The sequence below is a fragment of the Felis catus genome, chromosome A3 (genome assembly GCF_018350175.1).
Source record: "Felis catus isolate Fca126 chromosome A3, F.catus_Fca126_mat1.0, whole genome shotgun sequence".
NCBI classification, from domain to species: Eukaryota; Metazoa; Chordata; class Mammalia; order Carnivora; family Felidae; genus Felis; species Felis catus.
Genome location: NC_058370.1, coordinates 62474981 through 62502616, shown reverse-complemented (window position 1 = coordinate 62502616; position 27636 = coordinate 62474981). Strand labels below are relative to the sequence as shown.

The 27636-nt window shown below is 47.0% G+C and overlaps 1 protein-coding gene across 4 annotated transcripts in view; it reads left to right on the top strand.

Annotated features, from left to right (window-relative positions):
- Positions 1–25857, top strand: part of CNNM4 (cyclin and CBS domain divalent metal cation transport mediator 4) — a 41151-nt gene extending 15294 nt beyond the window's left edge. The window contains exons 2-9 of one of the 4 annotated variants that reach the window (XR_002741107.2): positions 14009–14152; positions 14430–14564; positions 17021–17190; positions 17499–17595; positions 19460–19522; positions 22762–22943; positions 23252–24219; positions 25233–25857. Coding sequence is in view for 3 of the 4 variants with exons in the window: in XM_023251633.2 (XP_023107401.1) it covers positions 14009–14152; positions 14430–14564; positions 17021–17190; positions 17499–17595; positions 19460–19522; positions 22762–22943; positions 23252–23449 (989 nt within the window). In the remaining variant the exon portion in view is untranslated. The other 3 variants (XM_023251633.2, XM_023251634.2, XM_045054137.1) reach the window with 3 other exon arrangements.
- The last annotated feature ends 1779 nt before the right edge of the window (positions 25858–27636 follow it).

The following is a 27636-nucleotide window of genomic DNA, read 5'->3' as shown; positions in this document are numbered from 1 at the left end:
CAAATTGTTCCGCCTGGGGGGCGTGCTGCAATTCAATTCTGATGGTAACCACCTGGAGTTAGCGTTAGACCACGCCCCCCACACCTCCCTCACAGCCACCCACATGCTGCCCTTATTTCAGATGCCAGTCATAAGTCAGGTCTCCCCTCCCCACTGCCACTGACTGGCTATAAATTTAGGGTTCCCATGATGACCCCCCCTCTCAGGTTTGATGATACACTAGAATGACTCCTAGAATTCAGGGAAGTGCTACACTTATGATTACAGTTTTATTTGAAAGGATACACCTAGAGTGAGGTCTGGAACAGGAACAGGCTTGGATGCGGAGTTTCCGTGGCCTGGCCGCACTGAGTTAGGGTGTGTCACCCTCCGGGCACTTCAATGTGTTTTATGACTGAGAAGCTCCACTGAGCTTTGGGGTCCAGAGGGTTGGGTTTGTTTGTTTGTTTGTTTTTTTCCTCTCCCACCCTCCCTGAGGGTGTGGTCCAGAATTTTTATCAGGATTTCATTACCTGGGCATGATTGATTAAGTTATTGGCCACGTGATTGGACTCAGTCTCTAGCCCTCTGCCTTCCCTGGAAGGCAGGACACCTGAAAGTTCTGACCCTCTAATGCTTGGTTTTACTGGTGACCAGCCCTGCCTTGAAGCTACCTAGGGGCCCACCTGGAGTTGTTCATCAGAATAACAAAGCCACTTCTGTTTACTCAGGAAATTCCAAGAGTTTTTGAATCTCACTTTGGGAAGCCAGAGTCCAAGACCAGATATGTTCTTTTTTTATTATGTTTATTTATTTTTGAGAGAGAGAGAGAGAGAGAGAGAGATCTGGCCTGTTGTACATGAGCAGGGGAGGGCAGAGAGAGAGGGAGAGAGAGAATCCCAAGCAGGCTCCGTGCTGTCAGCACAGAGCTGGACACAGGGCCCAAACACACGAATCGTGAGATTGTGATCTGAGCCAAAGTCGGAAGCTCAACTGACTGAGCCATCGAGGTAGATGTATTCTTTATAATATAACACGAGTATGGATGATTTTTGTATAGTGACCTTGAATCCATTGGCCTTGCTAAATTTACTCATTAATCCTAATTTATTTTAAGTTCTTTTGGATTGTTTGCACACATAATTATGTTGCCTGTGAACAATGGCAATTTTATTTACTTCTTGCTAAACCTTCTACATTTTATATCTTGTTCTTAATTTCATTGGCTAAGACATCTAGGAGTGTGCTGAACTGGTGACAGGGGCATCCTTGCCTCATTCTAGGTCTCGGGAAAACTTTCCAAATTTATCATTAGATATGATTTTGCTGTAGTTCTTAGGTAGAGTTCCTTTATCAGATCAAAAAAGTTTCCTTTCTTCCCTCTAGTTTGCTAAGAGTTTTTATAATAAGTAGATGTTGAATTTTATCAAGTGCTTTTTAAATATATGTTGAGGTGATTGCATGATGTATCTTCTTTATTCTGAATTACACTGATTGAGTTTTGAATGTTCACCCATAAACATTTATTGCATAACTGGACTAAACCTCACTTAGTCATGATGTATGATCCTTTCCACACATCATTGGATTTGATTTGCCAATATCTTTATTTAGAATTTTGGCACCTGTGTTCATGAGAGAGAGAGGTCTAGAACTGTTTTTTTCAGCCAGTAAACAAACTACCAGGGAGGAAGATTTATAAGATTATCTCAGATATTTCTATTAGGGTTTTTATTTTTGTTTTGTGGCAGAGAGAAGAATTGTTTGGTAATTAAGTCCTTTTTCCTCTTCTAAGTAATAGTCCAGTTTGGGTGAACAAGTTTGAGTATACCAAGTAATATTCCTGCCCTCTTCCTCCCCCTCCCCTGCTTCTACTTGTAACAGAATGAGCCCCCATCAAATGTTGCTGCAGTTTTTCTCCCTCTTCGGGTTTTGATGTGAGGTCTAGGATGATTTTTATAGTTCGTAAACATTTGGACATGGTGTATGGTTACCAGTTACTGGCAAGGGTTCACCAAGGGAGAAAAAATGCTTTGTGTATGTGTGTGTGTGAATGGGATAGGATTACTAGGTTAGTAAAGTTAGAAAGCTAGCCCCAGGTTTAATGTATCTTGATGTCAGTCAGCTAAGCATTTAACAGAATTTCCTATATCTTCATGACTAACATGGGGCATGTGGGCTCATTAATAATAGTCCATCTTTTAGATTGATTCGACTGTAGGTTATTAGCTGGTTGCACAAACAGGGACAAAGGACAGGTGCCTCACAAGGCAAGGAGAGGTATGATAAGGAAGGGGCTCCTTCTGGGTGGGGGGCTGGAATGGGAGGCCAGATGGCCCTAGAGTAACAGGGGACAAGGCCAGAGGTGCTACTGAGAAAAGACGACTAGTGAAAAGAGGGAGAAGCAGTTTGCTCTAAGGGTCCAAAGTCGAAAGGAGGCTGGTGGTGCTGACAGATGGCTGGGAACCTCCTTGGCACCCCCTGATCACTTGCCCCTGCCTTCCCACACTCAGGGAGGTATTGTCAGCTGGGCCAGCATTTTCTCTCCACTTCATTTTCTTCTGCTGCACAAAATAGCTCTAGTTCTGTGTATTCCTCCCTGACTTCTGAACTGTCCCTGGCTGAGGCGTCCAGGAGAGATTTCCACATCTCCAAGACAAAGACATCAGCGTTAGATCTGACCTCACTTCTCAAGTAACTTTAAGAAACTTAAAAGAAAATAAACAAAAACCTATATTTTGACCCAGTGATTCTCCTTCTAGAAACCTGAGGGAGACAGATATAACCAAGTATATTTATTGCAAGGATTTTCGTAATGGCAAAAAAAAAGGGGGGAGAAGGAAGGGCACAATTTAAGAGCCCAGTGGGTATTGGGGTTATGCACACATGTGTACAGTGAAATAATATGCAGTCTTTGAATTTTTAAAAATATTTTTACAATATGGGAAGATACAAAAAATGTGAAGTATTTACAAATTATTTAATTTCATTTAGTATTTCATTTTAAAAGACCAAACAAAATACTTAGTTAACAGCAGGTGTCTTTGGAAGACAGGATTATAAATGATCTTAATGTCCTTTTTTGCACTTTTGTTACCAATAGCAAAAAAGTGTATTTATGTGTGTATATATATATATATATATATATGTGTGTGTGTGTGTGTGTATATATATATATATATATATATGTGTGTGTGTGTGTGTGTGTGTGTGTGTGTGTGTGTGTGTATATAAAAATTAGGTGTAAAAATGATTATAAGAAAATTGGGAAATTAGAACATTTGATGTTGATGATCTTAAGAAATTACATATTGAGGTGTGGTATTGCATTCTATTGTGTTCTGCTTTTTAAAAGAGTCTTTATCTTTTAGAGATACTAACTGAAATGCCTGTAACATTTATAGATGTTTACAGATAAAATCTGAGATTTGCTTCAAAATAAGCCAGTGAAGTGGGTAGGAGGAAAGAGGAAACAAGATTGGCTGGAGTAGTTGGAGTTGTTAATTGTTTAGGTTAGGTGAAGGGCCCTGAGGGTGTAATTACATTATTTCCTGTACTTTTGTAGATGCCTGATATTTTCCATCATAAAAGGTTAAAATATTAGAGACTGCTGGCTAAATGAAAAATCACAAGCATGAAGACCTGTCACAGGACCAGTCTTAGGGTCTACTGATATCCGCCTGTCAACATCTTCACCCCTGGGTGCTTGGGTTAAAAGGAGAAGGCTATTGGGGTGCCTGGGTGGCTCGGTACGTTAAGCGTCCAACTTCAGCTCAGGTCACCATCTCACTGTTCCTGGGTTTGAGCCCTGTGTGTTCGGCTCTGTGTGCTGACAGCTCAGACCCTGGAACCTGCTTCAGGTTCTGTCTCCTTCTCTCATTGCTCCTCCCCCGCGTGCTCTCTCTCTCTCTCTCTCTCTGTCTCTCAAAAATAAACATTAAAAAAAATTTTTTTAATTAAAAAAGAAAGTAGAAGGCTATTTAGAGAAGCCCCATTTCTGAATCCCACCTTGCTTTACCCCCCCTCACAGTGTGATCCTGGACAGGACTTCCCTGAGCCTCAGTTTCCTCCCATGAATAGTAGGAGATGTGCGAGGGAGAGTGCCTGAGAACATGCTTACCCCCACTGCTCCATAGCTGGGGGCAGGTAGACCCTGAGATGGGAGACACCCAAGTATCTACCATCAGAAGGGGCAACTAAGGTCTGGCCATCTTTACAGGGCTATAGAGGGAGCTCTTCAAACTTTTTTGTTCATGCCACCCTATTAGAAAACAGTTTAAAAAAAGAATTTTTTTTTTAATGTTTATTCAGCTTTGAGAGAGAGAGACAGACAGACAGAATGTGAGCAAGTACAGGGCAGAGACAGAGGAAGACACAGAATCCAAAGCAGGCTCCAGGCTCTGAGCTGTCGGCACAGAGGTCGATGCGGGGCTCAAACCCACAAACCGTGAGATCATGACCTGAGCCGAAGTCGGACACTTAACCGACTGAGCCACCCAGGCAGTCCGAGAAAACAGTTTTTTAAAAATGTTTATTTATTTTGAAAGAGAGAGAGCAAGTAAGGAAGGAGCAGAGAAAGAGGAAGAGAGAATCCCCTCCACATGGGGCTCATGCCCTGAGGTGAAATAAAGATGCTTGGGGTACCTGGGTAGCTCAGTTTGTTAAGCATCCGACTTCAACTCAGGTCATGATCTTGCAGTTCTTGGGTTTGAGCCCCACATCATGGCTCTGTGCTAACAGCTCGGAGCCTGGAGCCTGCTTCAGATTCTGTGTCTCCTTCTCTTTCTGCCTCTTGCCTGCTCACACTCTTTCTGTCTCTCTCTCTCTAAGATGAATAAACAGTAAAAAAAAAAAAAAAAAAAAAAAAAAATTAAAAACAAAAAAAGAGTTGGATGCTTAACAGACTGAGCCACCCAGGCACCCCTAGAAAAAAAGTTTTTAAAAATTTCTACCTCTATTCATATAAGAATTATATACGTATACTGTTTTACTAATACATATATATTATAAAACAGACACAAAAATTTTTAAAGAAGATGAAATAACAATTATTTTAAAATGTTATTATTTAAATATACAAATTTAAATTTTAAATTAAATATTATTTTTAAATGTTTCTACTTCATGTTATCTCTAACACATACCTTATATACTTTCTCATGGGACAAAGTACCCTCGGTACAGCGATTCATCATTACAGACAGTGGCTCTAAGTCTGCGTTTCAAATAGTTTTCTTGACAATTTTGAATTATTTTGGCCAAGCACTCCTCAACTCCCCCGGTACTTGTGTTCCCCCTGCTGACTGACAAAGGGCTGGCAGGGGGAGGAGAGGGCCAGCTCTGGCCTTTGTAGGTGCCCTGCTTACTTTATTCATGTTCCCTTCACTCTGGAATTTCCTTGCATGGGTCTTGTACAGCGACTGTCCATTGTGTGAGCATTGATTCGGTTAAAAGTGCTCAACAGAATCTGTAAACCTGTGTCCTTGGGCATACCTCAACTGAAACTCCTCTCGCTTTGCTGGAGAGCAATTGAGTGAGGCTGAGGGCTCCTTCCCGCGGGGGCCGGCTGCTCGCCACCTGCTCAGGGCCCACTGTCAGTCTGTGTATAAACGAAAGCTAAAGTTGCTTATTTATTTTGGATTACAAGTAAATGTGAACGAAAGGGGGATGAATACTCCTTTTGGAGACCCTGTTCTAGAAAGTCTCTAGAGAGACTGTGGCTCTCTTCTGTGTGTACTCTCAGTGTCTGGCTGTGTTGTCTTGCTCAGGATAGCTGGGCAAGTCTCCTGGTAAGTCTCTAGAAATGCTTTTCTGTTTTGGCAAGTGGGCTGCAGTGTCTCCGTTTTCATTTCTCTTTTCCATGTGGCTGTACTCCTGTCACTTTTCCTTTTTTTTTTTTTTTTGTTTTGTTTTTCCTGCTTCACTCAGTTTTTTCCTTTTTGTCTTGCTGTCCATTTTCCTTTTCCTTTTAAAAACATAACCAGCTATAACGACTGTATTTATTGAATGGCTTCCTTATTGGGCACTAGGCACTAAGGAATGAATCAAGAAGCACCGGGTATAACTTGTGCTGGCAAGAATGGAAACGGGGAGCCCTACTAGGGAGGGCAGTGTGGAGATTTCGGTCAGATCTTCCAGTGCATGAACCCTCTGACCTAGTGGCTCCACAGCTGTACATACATCGAGATCTCACATGGATCGAACGGTGGAGCACAGGGATTTTCACTGCAGTTTTGTTCGTGGTATAAAAAACTGGAAACAGTCGTGGGTCCGTCAGCAGAAGAGAGAGGGTTAAATCCCCCCTAGCATCCACCAGTGGAACCCTCCACAGGGGAGGCAAAGTGACTGGGCTCCAGGGACATCGCTGTGTGTAAAACCCAAAGTGCAGAAAGACGTACATTGTGTTTATAATTAAAATGTAAAAATAAAGCAATATATTTATTGTAGAAACTTTTAGAAAGAGGAAAATGACTAGGAAATGAAAGACCCCCTTATCCCACCACTCAAAACGTGAATATTTTGGTCTTGTTTTCTTCTAGTAAGTCAGCAATGAACCAACTATATTGCTGTCTCCCTCCCCTCAATATGCGGCATCATTCTTATCCTTTCTGATTATGAATGTAAAATGAGTAATACATGGTGATTTTAAAATGCATTAAGCTAAAGCAGAAGAAGCCAGTGTAGTTCCCATATTTTCTTGTTTTGTAACTTTTTGCTTTATGCAAATGGTGAACCACTGTCTCTTTTATTTTTTTTTTTATTTTTTTTTCAACATTTATTTATTTTTGGGACAGAGAGAGACAGAGCATGAATGGGGGAGGGGCAGAGAGAGAGGGAGACACAGAATCGGAACCAGGCTCCAGGCTCTGAGCCATCAGCCCAGAGCCTGACGCGGGGCTCGAACTCACAGACCGCGAGATCGTGACCTGGCTGAAGTCGGACGCTTAACCGACTGCGCCACCCAGGCGCCCCTACTGTCTCTTAAATCTCTGTCTACATCAGCCTAATTTTTAGTGGCTACAGTACTGTATCATAAACCACCCTAGATGGACCCTCCTGGGCACAACTTGCACCCTGGCCTGGGTTTTTCCTTGTATTAAGGTCTTTCCTAGAAGTGGTAGATACGGCTGAGGCCAGGGTCTTACTTTCTCCATTTTGACACGTGCTGCCAAATCCTGAAGAAAAAAAATGTCATTGTTTCCTTCAGTACTTCCCTGTGTTAGTCTCTATGGTCTTACAGTATATTTCATTTATTTATAAAATTTTTTTAAGTTTATGTACTTATTTCCAGATAGAGAGACACAGCATGCAAGCAGGGGAAGGGCAAAGAGAGGGAAAGAGAGAATCCCAAGAGAGAATCTGCGCTGGCAGTGCAGAGCCCGATGTGGGGTTGGAACCCACGAAGTGTCAGATCATGACCTGAGCTGAAATCAAGAGTCGGTTGCTTGAGGGGTGCCTGGGTGGCTCAGTCCGTTAAGTGGCCGATGTCGGCTCAGGTCATGGTCTTGCCGTTCGTGAGTTCAAGCCCCGCATCAGGCTCTGTGCTGATAGCTCAGAGCCTGGAGCCTGCTTCACATTCTGCCTCCTCTCTCTGTCCCTTCCCTGCTCACATTGTGTCTCTCTGTCTTTCAAAAATGAGTAAATGTTAAAATATTAAAAAAAAAAAAAGGCGGACACTTAGGACACTTAACTGCTTAACCAACTGAGCCACCCAGGCGCCCTAATGTATTTTAACTTACATTAAAATTAAGGATCTCTTCATTGTTCTTTTAAGTTGCTTATTGATTAAACAACTTACTCCCTGCCCCTCCCCAGTCTGTCCCTCTCTGCTTAGGGAACTTATGGAAGCTTCTTTTTGTGCATAGCTCTCTTGTCCCCTGGTTGCTGAAGGGTGCCCACATGGAGGGTTGTGCAAGGGTCTGACTTCTGCTGCTGTGCTCCTCTGCTTCCTCCAATATGCCTGCCCCGCCTATCTCTTCTTGCTGGGATGGGCTGCCCCTCCTGCTGGTGAGATCAGCACTATTAATAGTCTGCTTAATCCTGCCCGTTGTCTGGGTGGAGGGAGGAAAAAGGAGGGGGATTCCCAGGACATCAGGGTGCTATGTTGCCTGCAAGTGAAGAGACCTATGGCCTGCGGTGGCCCGTCTTCTGGCAGTCAAGCCTGAGGTGCCTGAGAGTTCAGAGCCTGCTGGGAGCCTTTGAGGGCAGGAAGTGGGCGACCTCGCTTGCTGGGGGACCAGCGAGGGAGATGCTCAGGACGCTGTCTTGGGTAGTGGGAATCCCATGTCTGATCTGGGGCCTCTGGATATTCCACATGAGAAAAGGCAGCAGGAGCTGGTGAGTAGGGCCCTCTCCGGGCCTTTGTGGACTTTGAAACCCAGCACCTAGTAATGTGTTTTTCTTATGGTCTATGAGAGATTATAAAGTTTTTTATGGGGGGAGGAGGATACAGCAGTTTGCTAAACTGGGCAGTGCGGAAGGTGGAGGATTGGGCTTTCTGGGGTCCCTGCAGACCAACCTATATGTATCCAGCAAAACGTTTGGGTGTCTGCTGTGTTCCAGGCATGAGGTGGGAGGGGATGGGATAGCATCGCCAGTCGACTGCATAAGCAACAGTACAAGTGCTGGTGAAGGGAGAAGGGAGCGCTGGGGCGGGACTGGGCAGTGAGTGCTAATGGTCCCCATGGTGGAGCCCCCCAGGGCTGAGCCAAGGGTGGTAAAGAGGAAAGGTTGGGGAGGGACTCAGGCAGGTTATGGGGCCTCTTGCTCCTTGCCCCTGTTCCAGGTGGGACAGGGCAGGTGAAAGAGGCCTCACTGTGGTTCTCTGACTGGGAGGAGACCTGGCTGGACAAAGGTCGAAGAAGGGCAGCTGTGCGGGTAGGAGCTTCAAGGTGCCTCCTTTCTCACAGCCAGGTTGCCCCTTGCTAGCAGTGTTTGAATTTAAAAGGAAGCCCCAGTCCCGCAGGGTTTGGGGGTGGGGGGTGGGGCAGGGAGCAGTGTGAGAGTCTTTTTCAAAGTTACTTCAATGGATGTCTTTCTTTCTGATTGTAAAATTAAAACTATTGACTGTGGAAAGGTTGGATTTTCTATTCAGAAAAGTATAAAACAGAAAAACCATCCTGAACCTCCCATACTTTTAGGTTGAATAATATGAAATTGTCATTTTTCTTGGTCAAAAATAGTCAAATATCAACAATTTCATGTGGATCAGCCAAATATGAGCATGTTGCTATATTTCCTCATTCTTTTTTCTTTGAATGAGGACTACTTTGAGAACTGAGGGATTCTCAGCTTTTGGGGTAGATGTATTATTTAAATTTTCATGTTTCATTTCTCACCCCAACCACCCCCAAAATCCAATTATCCAGTTGAATGCACATTAATAATAAAATGAGGTAAATCATTAAAGTAAAAATTCTGTATTAGATTTAAATTTCATAGAATGAGGATCATAAATATAAGTCCTAAGTTGGTCTTTTTATTTTAAAAGGTAAATTAAAAATGATTTTTGAATTACGGAAACTTAATTACTGAAATTCAAAATAATTCTTCTCTAGGCTCCATCCCTTTCCCCCTTCCCATTGATTACATTTTTTTTCTCCTATGGAACGTCCACGTGAACTGAGTCATTCATTCCCTGATAGCCATTGAACACTTAACTGGATGCCAATCGCTGTTCTGAGTTTCAAGAACACAGACTAAAGCCCCTGCTGTAGTGTAGCTCAAAATATAGCAGGAGAAGACGGGCCATAAATGATAAGTTCATTGAATAAGCGTACTATATCATTTATTTTAGGGGATTTAATGACTAGGGTTGAGGTGCTGGAGGAGGAGTCGTAGTTTTTTGGGTAAGGGCTATGCAGTTTTCACTGAGGCCTCACTGAGAGGGCCACATATGAACAAAGACCTGAAGTGGGGGCAGGCTACCCAGTTGTGTGGGGGAGGAGCAAGCCAGGCAAAGGGAGCAGCCTGTTGTGTTTGAAGAACAGCAAAGAGGCCCTGTGGCTGACCTGAGCACTGGAGAGAGAGTGGTAGGAGACATGAGAGGGTCAGCACCAAGGGCTCTGTGGGGGATGGGGCTTTTACTAGGAGTGAGACAGGAGCCACTGGAGGGACTTGGGTGAGGCATAAGGTGACCTGACTTCCCCCCTCTTGCTGCTGTGTTGAAAGCCAACCCCAGGTCCAGGATGAAGCAGGGAGCTGCTTAGAGGCTAGTCTAGCTCTCTGGGTGAGACGGAGATGTGTGTGGCCCGGAACGAGACAGTAGCAGTGGAGGCCTCCAGAAGAGGCCAGATTCTAAGTGTCCGTTGCAGGTAGAGCTGACAGGATCTACTGGAAAGGTTGGATATAAAAGGGTAGAGAAATACAGGAGACAGTTTACTCCCCCATGGCCTGATCTTCTGGATTGATGGACATGAGGAAGGCTGGGGGGAAGGGTAGCAATTTGGTTTTGGCCACGTGGAGATCAAGATGTTAGGCATCTAGGAGAAGCTACCTACCTAGCCATCAGCCACCAGTTGGGTTTATGAGTCCAGAGGATGCGGGAGTGGGCTGGGCTGGAAGTGTTTATTTGAGATGCCTTGACATACAGTTTGTATTTAAAGTCACAAAGCAAGGGACCAGGTCCGAGGACTGAGCTCTGGGATGCTCCCACGTAAAGAGGTCAGGGAGAAGGAGCAGCCCCTGAGGTGAGAGGAACACCAGGAAAGCTGTGTGCTAGAAACCAAGGAGAGGAAGGATTTCCAGGAAGTGGGAGAGAGTGACCCCTCATCAGAAGATGCAGCCTGAGCATGAGACCCTGTCACTGGAAGTCACTGGTGACCTTGGCGAGAGAGGTTCTCTAGCCAAGGAGGAGAATCTTCTGCTAAGACCATAAAAAACAAAACAAAACAAAACAAAACAAAACAAAACAAAACAAAACAAAACAAAAACTCCTCTGGGCAAAGTAGAGCAGAGGTGACTGGGTGGCGCCCCAGGTCTGTACGCCTTCAGGTTACCTGTTCCTTAGAGGGCATCCACACACACCAGTGATGCTGCAAACAACGGAGCCTCAGAGAGGAGGCAGGAGGGCTGAGAGTGGCCCCAACATTGGTCTCAAGGAATCAGCTTATTTCTTCTACAAGGAGGGATATTTCTGTCCTTAGAGAAGCCACCAGCCTTTCCCTGTGTGGCCCAGTGCACCCGTGACTGTGGGTCAGGATTTGTTGTGAGCCTGTGGTTAATGGAGGGAGGCTCAGTGGAGAGGAGGACATTTGCTCAGGTTATTAAAGCTTTGTCTCTTCTGTGCCGGGGCCCTGACTTCTGCGCTCTGAGCAAGGCGCTGCTAACTGAGCCACATTCAAACACGCCTCATTACGTGGGACTCAGTCTGTGTACGTTTAGGCACAGAGGGTCCTTGCTCACCCTAGAGTCTCCCCAGTCTCCCTTTGTTTCCCTTGATTTTGTTTTTCCCCTCTTTGTCAATTAAAAAAAATTCTAGTAGTGAAACCTGCCCATCAAGTAGAACAGTATCAGAAGGGTACAGAGTAAGGGCCTCTCCCCCAAACTCCACATAACCCCCGAGGTGATCACTGTCTGCTCTTCCATGCAATTCAAGGCAATTCAACTCCTCCCCCCATCCCGCCAAGTGCCCTGAGTTTCTGCACAGGCAGCTGGCACCACTGCTTGCTGTTCCATCAACAGTCTGTGTGGGGCTTCATTCCACATTCTGTCTGTCCATCCAGCCTGCTGCCTTTTCCCCAGAGCAGTGGCGGCCACTATTCAGTACTCCTGCTCCATTGCTGTTGATTTAGGTTGTTTCTGGTTTGAGGTTGTTAACAGTGTTCTGTTTGCTTCTGTGTCTTTCTGCTTTGGGAAAGATTGTAGCCAACTTTCTCCCCATGGAATTTCTGATTCCTAGGTTAGAGACCTTTAGTTTTGAGACAGGCTGCCAGATCGGCCTCCTGAAATATGCCCATTTACCTGTCCACTAAACAGAGGACCCTGTGACAGCATGTTTGTCTCCCCCAACACTGGGCATCACCAGTCTTGGAGTGTGCCAGTCTGACAGGTGGTAAAAGCTACTTCGCTTTTTACTCTGGTTCCACCTGATGGCATAGTTCAGCTGGCTGCCTTAGACCACCCAGAACATTGTTTTTGTTTCTAGAAGACACTCCTGGATGGGCAGCCTCCAGCAGGCAGAGAGGCCTGGGGGCCAGACCCAGCTCTGAGTGGGTGCTGCCTGCTGGAGGACCTTGATGGATCTCTTGCCCCTGTTGGCTCATGTCTAGAGGGTTTTTGTGTGTGTGTGTGTGGTTTTGTTTTTTGTTTTTTTAATGTTTATTTATTTTTGAGAGAGAGACAGAGTGCCAGCAGGGAAGGGGAAGAGTGAGCTGGGGACAGAGGATCTGAAGCAGGCTCCATGCTGCTGATAGCAGAAAGCCCAACGGAGGGCTTGAACTCATTAACAGTGAGATCATGACCTGAGTTGGATGCTTAACTGACTGAGCCATCCAGGTGCCCCTCATGTCTAGAGTTTTTTGTTTTTTGGGTTTTTTTTAATGTTTATTTATTTTTGAGACAGAGAGAGACAGAGCATGAATGGGAGAGGGTCAGAGAGAGAGGGCAACACAGAATCTGAAGCAGGCTCCAGGCTCTAAGCTGACAGCACAGAGCCCAATGCGGGGCTCGAACTCACGGACTGTGATATCATGACCTGAGCGAAAGTCGGACGCTTAACCGACTGAGCCACGAGGTGCCCCCCCTCTTTTTAAAAAAAAAAAAAAAATTTTTTTAATGTTTATTTTTGAGACAGAGAGAGACAATAGAGTTTTTAATCAAGTGTAGCCATGGTTCTGTCTAGCAAAGTGCTGAAAGTGTTTTGACCACAACTTGTAGCTGGAAATGAGTGTAGCATAGTGACTGGCATGTGTGTGAAAGTTGCACAGAACATACTCCCCCACCCCCCACCCCAGTCACATGTGGCGTACTCTGATATCTTTTTCCTTTATTCTGTTTTTTAAAATGCTGCTCCTGAGAACTGGTGCCTCTCTGGAGTTCTGAGGAACGCATCCTGGGGTTGGGGGATTTCCAGCGGCCTTAGAGACTTGGAAAATGTCCTCTACAGAGAAGTTCTTCGAGTGGGGCCTAAGACTGGGTTGTGAAGGGGACACTGCATAGGAGACCCTAGCTTGACCTCAGCTCTCCCAGGGTTTTTTCCCTTAAGCTGCTCCAAACCTGTGTCCCTGTGTGGGGTACACAGTTCCATTCAAACTGAAGTGTGGGCCAAGCCCTTGGCTGTCTCCTTCCTGTCATGCACTGGGGCAGGGGGCATGAGAACAGGGTAGACAATCAGAAAGAGGGCCAGGAAAGCCCTGCTACCCACAAAGCTTCTGTGGAGGGTCCCTCCACCCTCCCTCTGCTACCCAACTTTCTCTTGTTTTAGGTTGAAAGGGTGGCCTTTCTCTAATTATAGTATTTGCCTGGCCTAATTACAGCCCGGGCTAATTTGTTAATGGTTTTGGGAACTGAGAGCCTTTGCCTCGGGCAGTATCACAGCCCCTGGGTACATGCTGGGGAGTTTGCCAAGGAGAGCAGGGTGAAGGAATGTGAGTGCCCCGTGGGGCCCCATGGGCAGCCTGGGCTGTCTGAGGAGCCCCATGTCCAGTTGGCACACACATGTCTCTGACTGATGGCTCACTGTCCATGGGTTGTCAATGTGGGTCTTTCCCCTCTCCAGGACTCTCAGGAGATCCTGATACACGGCACCAGACAGGCCCTTGCCATTTTCATTCTACTGAAACAAAAGGTCTGAAATGCCTTGAGATTTAAAAAATACTTTTGGTTTTCCTTTTCATAAGAGCAATATCTGTTTGCAGTAGCAACTTCAGGAAATAAAGAAAAGGGAAAAAAAAACACCCATACCCCACCCCAGTGACTCATGACCCCAAGTGTGTTAACGTTTTGGTGGAGGAGTCTCATGCCTGATCCCTTTGTTCTTGCCTGACTCATTGCATTGTTCCCCCCCTACCCCCCCCCCCCCCCCCGCCAGGGAAGTCCCACCTGGCCATCGTGCAGAAGGTGAACAACGAGGGTGAAGGTGACCCCTTCTACGAGGTGCTGGGCCTGGTCACCCTGGAGGATGTCATTGAGGAGATCATCAAATCTGAGATCCTGGACGAGTCGGATATGTACAGTGAGTTCCATCCTCTCCACAGGCCTGGAACCCTTTTCCTATTCACATCCTAGGTGTCCCTAGGTGAGAAGGCCACAGTGCAAGGACATGGGAGGGCTGGCACCCTGAGACCCAGGAACTCCGTGTCTCACCCGGCCAGGGACCTTGCCCTGGTGCAGACACTGTTGCTTGTGCCTGGAAGAAAGGACTGCAGAGCTGGGGACTGGGGAGCAGGTTCTAGTCTGTTCCTGAGTCATTGGGGTTCAGTGTTCTCAGTTCTAGATTCTGCCTCTTGCAGCTGACAACCGAAGCCGGAAACGAGTATCTGAGAAGAACAAACGTGACTTCTCAGCCTTTAAGGATGCTGACAATGAACTCAAGGTGAAAATTTCACCTCAGCTACTTCTGGCGGCTCATCGCTTCCTGGCCACGGGTAAGAGCAAGTGGAGGGCCTTCAGGTGTTGATGGGATACAGTCATGGAAGAAGGATTCTAGGCCTCTGGCTACTTTCTCCCATGGGACAAGGGCTGTGGCAGGTGAAAGGTATGGGGAAAACATGATTGCCTCTGAAAGGGGGCAAGGCGCCTTCCCTCTATCCCTGGGGCACTCCTTGTGATTTGTTTTCTTTGTCGATGGGTTGCCATTGCAAATTTCTAGGAAGCAACCAAGTTGGTTTTGAAAATAACCACTGGGAGTACCTGAAGTGGGCCCTGGGGTTCCCCAGACCCATGGGTGCTGGGGAGGAGGAGGGAGAAAGAGGCCTTTCCACATACTGTGGGCCCACAGCTCTTGTCTGGCACAGCTCTTGTCTGGCTCATGCACTCCAAGGAGTCTCAATCCAGTTCTGTTCTCATCTCTCCTCCTTCCCCTCTGCCTGAATTTGCTGGGTCCAGCAGGACTTGACCTCTAGGTCAATGACATTTCTCTCTTCTCACCCCTGACTCAAAGCCCCTTTGAGGATCTGAGTGATTGATTTGAAAAGCTCCTGCCTATTCCCCACCTCCCCCCAAAATCTGACTTCCTTCCTAACTCTCACTTGCTGAAGGATGTTAATTCTCTTTATTTTTCCTGCCAGGATATTGACGATAGTGCTAATGATAATAATGATGATAATATTTATGAAGCACTTTCCATATGGCAAGAATGTATCGAAGAGTTTTTTTTTTTTTAATGTTTATTTATTTTTGAGAGAGAGAGACACACACACAGCTCACACAGTGTGAGCAGGAGAGGGTCAGAGCGAGAGGGAGACACAGAATCTGAAGCAGGCTCCAGGCTCTGAGTTATCAACACAGTACCTGATACGGGGCTCAAACTCACAAACGGTCAGATCAGACCTGAGCCAAAGTCAGACACCTAACCTACTGAGCCACCCAGGCGCCCCAGAGCATGTTTTGTTTTTAAAGTAACCTCTATACCCAATGTGAGGTTGTAACTTGCGACTCTGAGATCAAGAGTCCTATGCTCCACTGACTGAGCCAGCCAGGAGCCCCAACCCTACGAAGTTTTGTTTTGTTTTGTTTTGTTTTGTTTTGTTTTGTTCAATTATTATTATTTTTTTTAGAAATCTTTTTTTTTTTTTTTTAACGTTTATCTATTTTGAGAGAGAGAGAGAGCTGCACCTATATGAGCAGGGGAGGGGCAGAGAAAGAGAGGGAGAGACATACAATTCTAAGCAGGTTCCACGGTATCAGTGCAGAGCCCGACACAAGGCTTGAACCCACAACCTGCGAGATCATGACCAGAGCCAAAATCAAGAGTCAGATGCTCAGAGAAATACAAATCAAAACCACAATGAGATACCATCTCACACCAGTCAGAATGGCTAAAATTAACAACTCAGGCAACAACAGATGTTGGCGAGGATGCGGAGAATGAGGATCTCTTTTGCATTGTTGGTGGGAATGCAAACTGGTGCAGCCACTCTGGAAAACAGTATGGAGTTTCCTCAAAAAATTAAAAATAGAACTACCCTATGACCCAGCAATTGCACTACTAGGTATTTATCCAAGGGATACAGGTGTGCTGTTTCAAAGGGGCACATGCACCCCCATGTTTATAGCAGCACTATCAACAATAGCCAAAGTATGGAAGGAGCCCAAATGTCCATCGATGGATGAATGGATAAAGAAGATGTGGTGTGTATATATACACAATGGAGTATTACTCGGCAATCAAAAAGAATGAAATCTTGGCCATTTGCAACAACATGGATGGAACTAGAGGGGATTATGCTAAGCAAAATTAGTCAGAGAAAGAAATATCGTATGACCTCACTCATGTGGAATTTGAGATACAAAACAGATGAACATAGGGGAAGGGAAACAAAAATAATATAGGGAGGGGGACAAAATATAAGAGACTCAAATACAGAGAACAAACTAAGGGTTGCTGGAGGGGTTGTGGGTGGGGGAATGAGCTAAATGATAAAGGGGCGTTAGGGAAGACACTTGTTGGGGTGAGTACTGGGTGTTGTACATAGGGGATGAATCACTGAATTCTCCTCCTGAAATCATTTTTGCACTAACTTGGATGTAAATTTAGAAAAATAAATTAATTAAAAAAAAAAAAAAAGAATCAGATGCTCAGAATCAGATGTTGAGCCACCCAGGTGCCCCAACCCTACGAGGTTTTTAATCCCCATTTTACAGATGAGGAAACTGAGGCACAGGTTAAGTAACTTGCCCAAGATCACACACTATTAGTGCAGGTGCCGCCATTCCAGCCTAGGCAGGGGGGCCGACTGGAGTGTAACCTGTTTGGATCCAAAGGTGCTTCCTTCCCAGGGAGGTGCAGAACCAAAGGGAAGGGCCTGGGCAGGGAGGGGGCTGTGTTCCCCACGTTGCCTATTCCAGGCCCCCTGTGAAGTCCTTGTCTCTCTTCCTACAGAGGTTCCCCAGTTCAGCCCCTCTCTAATATCTGAGAAAATCCTGCTTCGGCTGCTCAAGTACCCAGACGTCATTCAGGAACTCAAGTTTGATGAGCACAACAAATATTACATCCGCCATTACCTGTACACCCGGAATAAGCCGGCTGACTACTTTATCCTCATCCTGCAGGTAAGTGGCCTGCTCCGTGCCTGCCCCCCTATGCCCACTGTCCCCTCCTTGCCTGCTGAAGTGGCTGGGGGACACAGGGCTTTCCTGCCTAGGGAACGTCCAGCCTGCCCCTGAGCCTCTGCTCCCCCTTTGCCCACCCTCTTCCTGAGAGGCCACCCTTGAGTCTCCAGGTCAGGGTACCTGAACTCTTCGGGGCTCTGGAACCAGCTCTTCCTTGCCCTTACTTCTCCCTCTTGCTTTGTCCTTTTTTCCCTCCATTGAGTTCTCTTTCTCAGTCTGTTTGTCTTCCTGGCCCTGTGTTCTTCCAGGGGAAGGTGGAGGTGGAGGCCGGGAAGGAGAACATGAAGTTTGAGACAGGTGCCTTCTCCTACTATGGGACCATGGCCCTGTCCTCGCCCACCTCTGGTGAGTCGCTGGGTTGCATCTGTGCTTCTGTGCTGCCCTCCAGCATACCTGGGTTGGGCGGATACTTAGACTGGCACCCAGAACCTGGGACAGTCCAGGTGGCTCAGGAGAGAGGGAGGCCAGTCAGGGCCAGAGCTGTCAGGGCCTAGCAGAGGTGGTCCAGAAGAGCTGTGACTGGCTCCTTCGGACGGGATTCTGAGAGTGGGGAGAAGAGATGGGAAAGGGAATCTACGCCAAGGCCTGCATGGAGCTGAGAGCATGTCTTGAGATGTGAGAACAGCCTGCCAGAGTTGGGGGAGGACCATGGGGAGTAAGGACATGTGGGGGAGCCCCAGAAAGTTGGCAGCATTTGGTTGTGATAGGAAGCAGGAAGCCACTGATGGCCTTTGAGCAGGGGGAAGTACGACAGCAGAATGGGCCAACCAGGCAAGCAGCCACAGCAGCGAGAAGAATGAGTGGAGGCAGGTGGAGGGAGGCCACAGGCTCTTGCTCATGGAGACTGGGTTAGGGAATTGAGGTGGAGAGTGAGGGGGTCCAGAGTGCCTATGGTTGGGAGCCAGGCCGGGGCCTATTTGCTGGGCAGGTTGCAGATGGGCTTGACTTTTCTGGGGGCTTAGCCACTGCCTTTTGGTTAAGGGCTGGTTCTTTTTTTTTTTTTTTTTTTTTTATGTTTATTTATTTATTTTGAGAGAGAGAGATAGCAAGTGGGGCAGGGGCAGAGAGAGAGGGAGACAGAATCCCAAGCAGGCTCTGCACTGCCACTGAAGAGCCCAGCATCGGGCTTGAACTCACGAACTGTGAGATCATGACCTGAGCCAAAATCAAGAGTCAGATGCCTAACTGACTGAGCCACCCAAGTGCCCAGAGGGCTGGTTCTGATGGCAGAAAGGGATTTGGGACAAAGAGGGACTGGACGTGCCCTCCAAGAGAGGTTGTGGGAAGTCCAGGGAAGGGCCACTCTGGCCACCCTGGTGCTTTCTGCTTCTCCAGTCCTGGGTGGTTCAGGCTCCCCTTGCCAGAGGGACCTTGTGACTAAAGTGGCACCCTGCAGGCAAGACCCAAGTCTTGCCAGATTGGCTCCTCACCAGTTGTATGACCCCTCTTAACCTCCAGAGGGGCTCCAGGTTGCTGCAGGCTGGGAAGTGAAAATCTACTTTATTGCTGGGGGACAGGCCACACATTTAGGTGTGTGTGCATCTCCTGGAGAGCCTCTGTGCTATGCCTGTTGCTGTCCTTTGACAAAGAGGACCTGTGCAGGGGCCAGGGCATCCATGTATATTGACACAGCTCAGCTTATCCACTGGTGTGACGTAGCTCTGCCCCTCCACCAGCATGAGCAGGCTCCAGGAAGGAGAGAGTGAGGAGACAAGGTTCCAGAGCTGGGTTTTGGAGCAGTTGTCCTCTGCCTGGATGCATTGGGCCTAAGGAGGATTTCTCTGCCCCTCCCAGGAGCACCTCTTGCCATCCAGCTGGGGGAAATCTTGTCCAGAAAGGCACACAGTCATGGGACATTTCCTCCAGGCACACTTTCTCTGCAACAATGCCTTAGAGGCTTGGGTCAGAGTCCTGGGCTCTATCCTTTGACCTGGAGGCACTCAGTTCCCACTTGGAGTGGCCAAAAGGAAGAAGGGATGACTTCTGGGGGGCTTGCTTCACTGTGGAAGCTTCTGCCCCTCTCTGAGCAGGGCTTGTTGGATTGCCCTAAGCCCCTCCCCATCAGAGCCATGTCCCCCTTTCCATTGTACCCCCTCTTTGCCCAAGGGAGCCTGACCCCCAGCACATCTGCTTCTCTATCCCATACCTGTGGCTCCATGTTCTGCCTCCTCACCCTACCCATCGCTGACCTTTTCCTCTTTTGCTCCAGTGCCTTCAACCCAGGTCGGGTGTCCGCCTGGCAAGCGGAACTCCCTGCTCTCCTGGCTCTCAGGTAACATGGCATGGCTGGAGAAGTTTGCACTGCCACCTATCGCCTGAGCCCACATACCACAGCTCTACTAACCTCTCCCAGCAGGCACTGGGGCTCCCCACAGCACCTCAGGCCATCCCACCCGTTCACACTTGTGGGCCGGCTTGATTTGCACTGGCTCTGCTTGGCCTAGGGCCCAATTACTGGGTGGCCTTGCCCTGGTTCTGGAAGAGCATCCCCAAAGGTCCTTCAGTCCTTGAGAAGACACACACACATGCACACGCACATACACGCACGCATGCACACAGATAGGGTGGGAAGGGAGGGTTGCTTCTGGCCAGGCCAAGTGAACCCAGCTGTTTGGCACCCCCTGATCAAGGCCACTCACAAACATCACGATGCCTGTCATGTCATCAGCTTTTTCTAAAAAACTTTCCTCCTTTCTTCACAGGCTTTGCTCTTCATTCTGTTGCTGCTGGTGTCTGCCTGCCAGGGGGAGGCAGCCGCCGGGCAGTTAGAAGTGCGGCCCTGGGCAGACTGCCCTGTTTGAATGCTGTCTCTGCAGTTACTAGCTAAATGATTCCGGGAGCTGACTTACTCTAAGTCTTTGTTCCCTCTTGTGAAATGGGAACAATATATGTGCCCACTTCTTAGAATTGTTAGGAGCAGTGAGAGAATTGGTATGAAATGTTAGAGCTCAATTGTTACTTCTGTTTTCTTCTTGATTACAACTAAAATGTGCTATTCCAATCATAAACTATTGAGGAAGAGGCCCAATGCCATATACTGTTTCTGGCCTTTGCTGGGACACACTCTTGAGCCTTATCCCAGAATTGCTGGGCTGACTGAGTCAGTTCTCAGTCATTTATGTGGAGGCAGCAGAGGGTGGCAGAAGGTGCTGGTCTCACCATCAGAATTCTGGCCTGACCTGGTGAGCCCAGGGGAGGTTAAGAGCATTACAAGTGCCTTTGAGCTCTAGTCTCGCTGTGTAACTTAAAGAAGCTCCTGAGGCCCTGACAGTCCTATCACCAGAGTCCATCTTTTCCCATTTTATATTCGTACAGCTGGGTTTTTTCTCCTCAGCTGTACCAAAGGACATGTTTTTATCGATTCTCTTTAAAAAAAAGTAAAAAGGTGATTTAGAAGACACTCAGCCTTTTCAAACAGCCACCTTTTGGCTGTAATAGAAGTGGGAAGCTGACAATGGCCTTTGAGTGGGTGATGTCCAATCACAACAGAATGGACCATGTTGGTCCTCCTTGGCCAACATCTCAGCCCCCTCTTCTCTCTTCTGCACTTGCTTTTGTGTCACACTGGCCAGGAGTTTATGTATACATGGTTCAGATCCTGATGTTTGTACCTAATATGGGAACAGAGATCCTTTTCCATAAGCTTTCTGGTTAGAGCCACGCAGTATTCCCCCAGGCACATGTGCCTGCATTTGTTATTCCACCCCTTATGTACGTTCATTGGCGTCTAAATAACACCAGGATGTGTTGTGAAAAAACTTTCTCTGTGTTTAAGATTATGTTCTCAGGATATCCTTTCAGAATGAAATTACCAAGTCAAAATCTCTTAATTTTTTTTTACACATTTATAGTTCTGTTTTAATCATAAAAGCAATGTAGCTTATTTAGAAAGTTGAGCAAATAGAAAAAGTCTTAAGAAAATTAAGAAGTATCATAATTTCGTTATTCAGAAACGTTTCATATTTTGGTCTTTCTTTTTGGGCTTCTATTTTTAAAGGGCCGTGTCACTAATATGTGTTGTTTTTAAATTCAGTTTCTGGAGCATTAATAAGCATTAATAAAAGCATTCCATCATCCAAGTGATTAACATGAAATATTAGGTAATATCTTTAGTATTTGTGTTTCTTTTCTAGGACTTAATCAGAGATGTTAGGTTAGGATAAGTGATATATGCACACGATCCTCTCTAATGATTGTACACCGCCCAATCATAGACTACCCAGACTATATTTTCCTAGTTTTATGAATGAAGCTCAAAGATAGAGTATTACTCAGTTCAGTCTCCCTCAGTTAAACTTGAATTGGTCCTTCAGTCACCTGGATTCATTGTGTTTGCTGTCTTCACTGAACTATTTGTTAGAATAGCTAACTTAATAGTTAGTAACCTAGTGGTTAAGTAAATAAGCTTAGTGCACTTCCTGTTTGTTTAAAAGAAACCAGCATGCCTTCACAATTAACTTCTTTGTGCATTTCATTGTTTTCTAAGTGTTCTCAAAAATAAGAGCTAATGATGTACAATATGGGTACAGTTCCTTTTTCAAAATAAGGAGTCTGTTCCTTCCTCATTTGTGGTTGAGTCATCCCCCTTTCCTGGTTACAGTCGTCTGAATGGAGGCCTGTGCTGCCCCTGGTCATGGGAAGAGGCGCCTTCACCACTACCCCAGTCTTTGCCTCAAGGGAGGGGCACTTGGACCAGCCTGGAGAAAACCACCAGAGTGGGAGGCCTGGAGCTCTGGAGGCTCTAGGTTCCTGTGAGAGGAACCTGCTGCCCTTGTCCCTCTTGTCACATTGACTGGGGCCAGCAGACACAAGTGGCTGGGACAGTTCCACCCAGAACAGGTCATGTGCAGAACATACTTTTGATCTCTGAAAAGCATTTTAAGGGGCACCTGGGTGGCTGGGTCAGTTAAGTGTCTGATTCTTGATCTCAGTTCAGGTCTTGATCTCAGATTCATCAGTTCAAGCCACACATTGGGCTCTGCGCTGGGCATGAAGCCTACTTAAAAACAAAAACAAAAAACAAAACAGCATTTTAAGATGTGAATAGGGCATGGTGTTGTGAGGTCTGTGTGGATGCTCAGGGAGAGGGTGCAAACTGTATGTCTTCCTTTAATATAATTTAAAAGTATATAGTGTATGTCACCTGATATAAGCTGGTACAGAGACAAAGATAGCGACTTGTCTGCCATGGCAGGGTAATCACTATGTTGCTCTTGACTGATTAGTTGTTGGGGAAATGAGGGGTTGTGCAGCTATAAACTTTCTGTGTCTTCAGTTTTTGTTTTCTGCTTTGGTAGGCTTTTTAATACTTCTTGCACAACACTTCTAAACAAACTAACTCATTTGCTTTGATGAGGTCAGATCTTCTACAGTTGGAGCTTCTGCTTGTCCTTAAGAACTGTTCCCATTCCTGGTGGGGGCGCTGCTCCCGGGTGTCCGTGGGACAGGTTAGCAAGAGGTTGTGAGGGGCCACCGGGGGCTCCTGGCCTGACGACCTGTCTCTCCCTACAGACCACTCCCCATCCCACCCCACCACCCTCAGTCGCTCAGCCTCCCTCAGTTACCCGGACCGCACGGATCTCACGAACACAGCTACCTTGGCTGGCAGCAGCAACCAGTTTGGCAGCTCCATCCTGGGCCAGTACATCTCTGACTTCAGTGTCCGGGCGCTCATGGACCTCCAGTACATTAAGGTGAGTGCTTCCTGTGTCTCCATCTGGGAAGCGCTGTCTTCCTCGTCCTAGGCATTTGGATGACTCTGCCTCAGCAGTCAGCAACTTCTTTCTTTCGCCCACCACACATGGCACAGAGGGCCCGGTGCCAAGATGTGTGTCCTCCTTATTCTCATTCCTTATTTTCACTAGCTTCCAGAAACTCCAGCTAGTCATGTCCTCTCTTCTGGACTCATAGCCCAACCCTGACCAACCCTGTTCCCCCCGGGTCCTGTAAGGTTTGCCTCTCGGTTCCTGCTCTCTGTGAACCTCATCCCTTCCTCCTGCAGATCACTCGGCAACAGTACCAGAATGGGCTGCTGGCCTCACGCATGGAGAACTGCCCTCAGTTTCCCCTGGATGGCTGCACCATCTGCACGGAGAACTTGGCCGGGAAGGCTGAGCTGCCTGTGGTAGATGAGACCACGACTCTTCTCAATGAGCGCAACTCTTTGCTGCACAGAGCTTCCCATGAGAGTGCCATCTGACAGGAGGGCCCGGGGCCCCCCGCCAGCCCCGCGGGGGTCTCCCCAGTGGGCCCACATGAAGATAGGGAGCCTGTTAGGCCAGGAGGGGTGCAGATAGCCTGTCTAACTGAGCAGCCAGATGGCCCCCAGAGTGTGGGGGTTTTGGCCTCCGACAGGGACCTCTGAACAACTCTGAGGTAGCGGCTGCCCAGTTCTAGACTGGCAGGGCAGTGGGCCAGCTACCATGAGCAAGGCTGTTTTTTACTGAGAGAATTTCTGAACTAGGCTCACTGCTCCTCTTTTTAAATATTGTTTGGGGAAAGGAATGGGGAAGGGAAGACAGGGTTAAGGAACTTTATTTAAAACAATTTTTTTTCCCCATAAAAACTTTAATTAAAAGGGGTAGGGTTTCTCACCCCAGGAAGCAATAGCCATAATCTGCTCCCAGCCGTGACCTTCTGGCTTATGTCCCTGACTCAGGGAGCCCACTCTTCCTCCTCTTCCTCCTCTCCCTCCTCCTCCTCCTCCAGAGATGGGATCCTAGAGGCCCACTGGAGGAAGGTTTTCTCTCAGGAGGAAGATAGTTCCTTCCAGGAAACAAAGAACCAAATAGCGCTGAGAACAACTGCCTGGACACATGCACTGAGGCTTGTCTGACATTGCCGAGGCTGAAGGATTCTGGGTAACTGTGATGAGGGACATGGTACTCCCAGCTACAGAGAGGAGCACACCTACTCCTGTCAATCGCTGGATCCTGGAGTTTCCTAGAACTCTGCCGATGGGCTCTTCTGGTGAGTTGGGCTAGGCTGAGGATTCTCACCCCTGTCTCCACTGGTTTGACTCAGAGCAGGGTCTCACACCTTGAAGATCACTTACCCCTGCTCCCCAGGCCCTGCCCTTACTTTTACCAAAGGTTTCCCCCTAGGTGGAAGAGCATCTGTCTACATTACGGGTGACTTGTCTGAGATACTCCTTTCCATTCCAGGAGGGAATCTGGTCATGGGCATCTGTGTTGTTAGCAATTAATCCATCCCCCTTCCCACCCCACAATGTAAGTCAAGTGTTAGTCACTGACCTATGAAGCCCTTCTTTCCAGACTCCCTGCTTCTCATCCCAAAACCCCTATGCCTCTTGGGGATTGAGGACAACAGGACACATAGGAAGCCAACCTAAGGTTCTTCATGCCCTTTCCTGTGTGGCTGAGGCTTACCCAACCCTGTTCACACATGTACAAAACCCAGGAAAGGAAGTTTCTTCCTAAAAGGCACACAGCTGGCAGCCCTGTTGCCCCATCTTTGTAATCCTAGCCTGAGTTGTCATCTTGGCCTTGGCTCAAGCTGGTGGTACTGGAACCCGAGAGCTCCGTCCCCACATGGAGTTCTGCCCAGGCGGTTTTTCCTTGGGGCTGAATTAGGCCTTGCTGCGGGGCTCCAGGCTTGCCACTGTTGGGGAGGCTGTGGGACCAAGGTCCACGTTGGCCCTTTCATCAGGTGAAACAGGTGCCCAGGGCCTAAGATCAGGCGAGGGAGACTCGCAAGCTTTCTACCTAAGTAGTATTTATTGACCCTTTCTTCAGTCAGTGACTTCTGTCACCCCAAGTACTCTATTCTTCAAGCGCCTGGAGAATCCTAACTCTTGGGACCAGGAAATGTACCAAATATACTTGCCTGGCCAGTTTAAAGTCTTCCCCAGTCACAGAATTTATTCGTAAAAGTCTGGAGAGAAAGTGGGAACACCCATGGGTTCTCAGTCATGAGAAAAATAGACACTAGACCTTTATTCCCTGTTGGGGGAAACCCCTCAGTTTTCCACAGGAGCAGCTTGCTTTCTGAGTCCGCACGGGAGCTTGCAAAGCTGTGTTCCTGAGAGACCTGAGTGCCAGGTGGAGCAGACCGTATTGGCCTGAACCAAGTGAGTGTGTGTGAAGTAAAAGGAGCAGGTGCACACACTTCCACAGCTACCTCTTTGCACACACAGTTACTACCAACAGATGGTCCCTCCTCCCCCTCCCTTTTCCCATTTATAATCACTTCTTGCAGAGGGTCATAATTATTTCCAAATATTACTGGTCCGATGACTTCCTCCTCCCAGTGCAATTTTTCACTTCCTATTCCAACCTCTGGTTCCTGGGCTGAGCCATACCCTGGAACTGGCCCGCCCCTGCATGTCTTCCCATGTAAGGGAGACCTTCGCAAATGGCCTCCAAATGGGTAGGCAAGTCACAGCCACCGTAGCAAATAACTCCTATTTATTTTGCATAAGATTTTAATTTGTATATTTTTGTGATTTATTTTGGCATTGTTATGAGTTTGACTCTCGGGGAGTTTTGTTGTATGACTCTTGTGTCTTTTGTCACAAGACAATGATAATATTTGCTAAACAATATATGGAATTTATTTTTGATTGGTAATAAAAAATGAAATATGAAATCTTGGTGAGTCTATAATTTGCCTCTTTGAGTTCTGTCAGTATTTGGTACCTGTCATAAAGATAGTGGCTGTGGTTGGCTGTCACCTATGACAGGGTAAGGGGCAAGTATTCTGGCACTGTTTAATAGTAAAAAGGAAAGCAGAAATGAAATTTACAAAATATGTGTAATCAAGGCTATTGTCACAGGAGCTAGAGAGTGCCAGCTGCTGTTAGATGTACAGGGAAAATGTGCTCAACTGCAACAATGAGGGGTCTTGTCAAAATGGACACCATAGTCTTCTGCCTACGGGTACTGGAGGGGGCAGTCAGCATGGGCAAGTTGCCCCTTCTCTCTCCCCTGAGGGCCCAAGGAGAAAGCTTTATCCAAAAGTATGATCACATTGTTTCATAACATGCAGTCGCCTTTTTGTCCTTGCCCATGAAGTTGGTGGAGGACTCAAAGTTGGAGAGCTCATCCCCTGAAGAACCCACCTGAGAGTCGCCTCACTGCATCCACTCTTGAGGTTTCTACTGGGTAGACTTGCGCAGTGCCCATAGGTGCTGTGGTTGTGGTAATCGAGTGTGCTGAGGCCAGAGGCTCAAGCAAGCCAGGCTTAACAGAGCAGACAAATGTGGGGAATATTTTAAAGGGGAGAGAAAAGGACATTCCAGATAAAATAGCAGATGCAAAAGCTTGTGTATAGGGGGACACGAGAATAAATTTCATCTGACCATATGTTCCACACATGTTTAAGTCCCTGCTACATGCCAGGTGCCACCAACAACTCAATGAGTTTGGTGAGGAATAGTCCCTGAGGGAGATAGTCACACCAGAACCTTCTGATCTCCTGTGTCCTCCACGTGGAACTCTTCTCCCAGGTCTTTGTGAGGCTCACCCCCTCACTTCATCTAAGTTTCCGTTCAAATGCCACCTCCTTGGAGAAGACTTCCCTGGTCACCCCATCTAAAACAGCATGGCCCCAGTCCCTCTGTCCATTTCCTCATCTTGCTTCGTTTTGCTCCATAGCATTTACTGCCAGACGGTAAAATGAGGATTTATGTGTGGTCTGTTATTCCCACACTAGAACCTAAGTTCCAGGAGGGTAGGGTCTTTCTCGTTCCCACATGGTACCAGCACTAGAATGGTACCTGGTACACTGTAGGCACTCAATGCAGGAAATACTTGTTGAATGAATGAATGAATGGGTCTTACAAGAAGGTAAGTATTGGATGCTGTTGGGGAAGAGCACATAGCTCCCATAACCTTGACCCAATCTAGTCAAGAGATGGTAGAGGAAGACCGGCTGGAGTAAATGACACTTGCAGACTTGAGAAATAAGCAGGAATTTAGCAGTGAAGTCACATTAGTTAGGAGTTTGAAACTCAAGAATAAGTATTTAGATGAAACATGGAAATGTTTTGAACCAAATGAGCAGTAAGGAAAATGGCCTGGAGAGGATCACTGAGAGACCTGAAGGTCAAGTGGCATGTGTCTCCATTGATGCAGGGACTACCCAGGGGATGGGGGCAAAGAATGGTACAGAGCCAGCAAAGAAAGAAGCTGGTAAAGTACTCTTGCGGCCTCTGTTAACAGAAAATCACTCCTTGGGCATCTTTTCCCTACTGGATTCTTTTTGTCTTTGGGTGTACACAATTTAAGTGAACATTTGTGTTTTCCAAGTGCAATCCAATTGTCCTACCCAAAGGTTTTCTCCAAAAAATGAATTATAGGTTGTTTTCCAAGGGAGCCTGAGACCAAATCCATAGGGAGTTTTTCCTCTTTCCTGTGGGACTGTTCT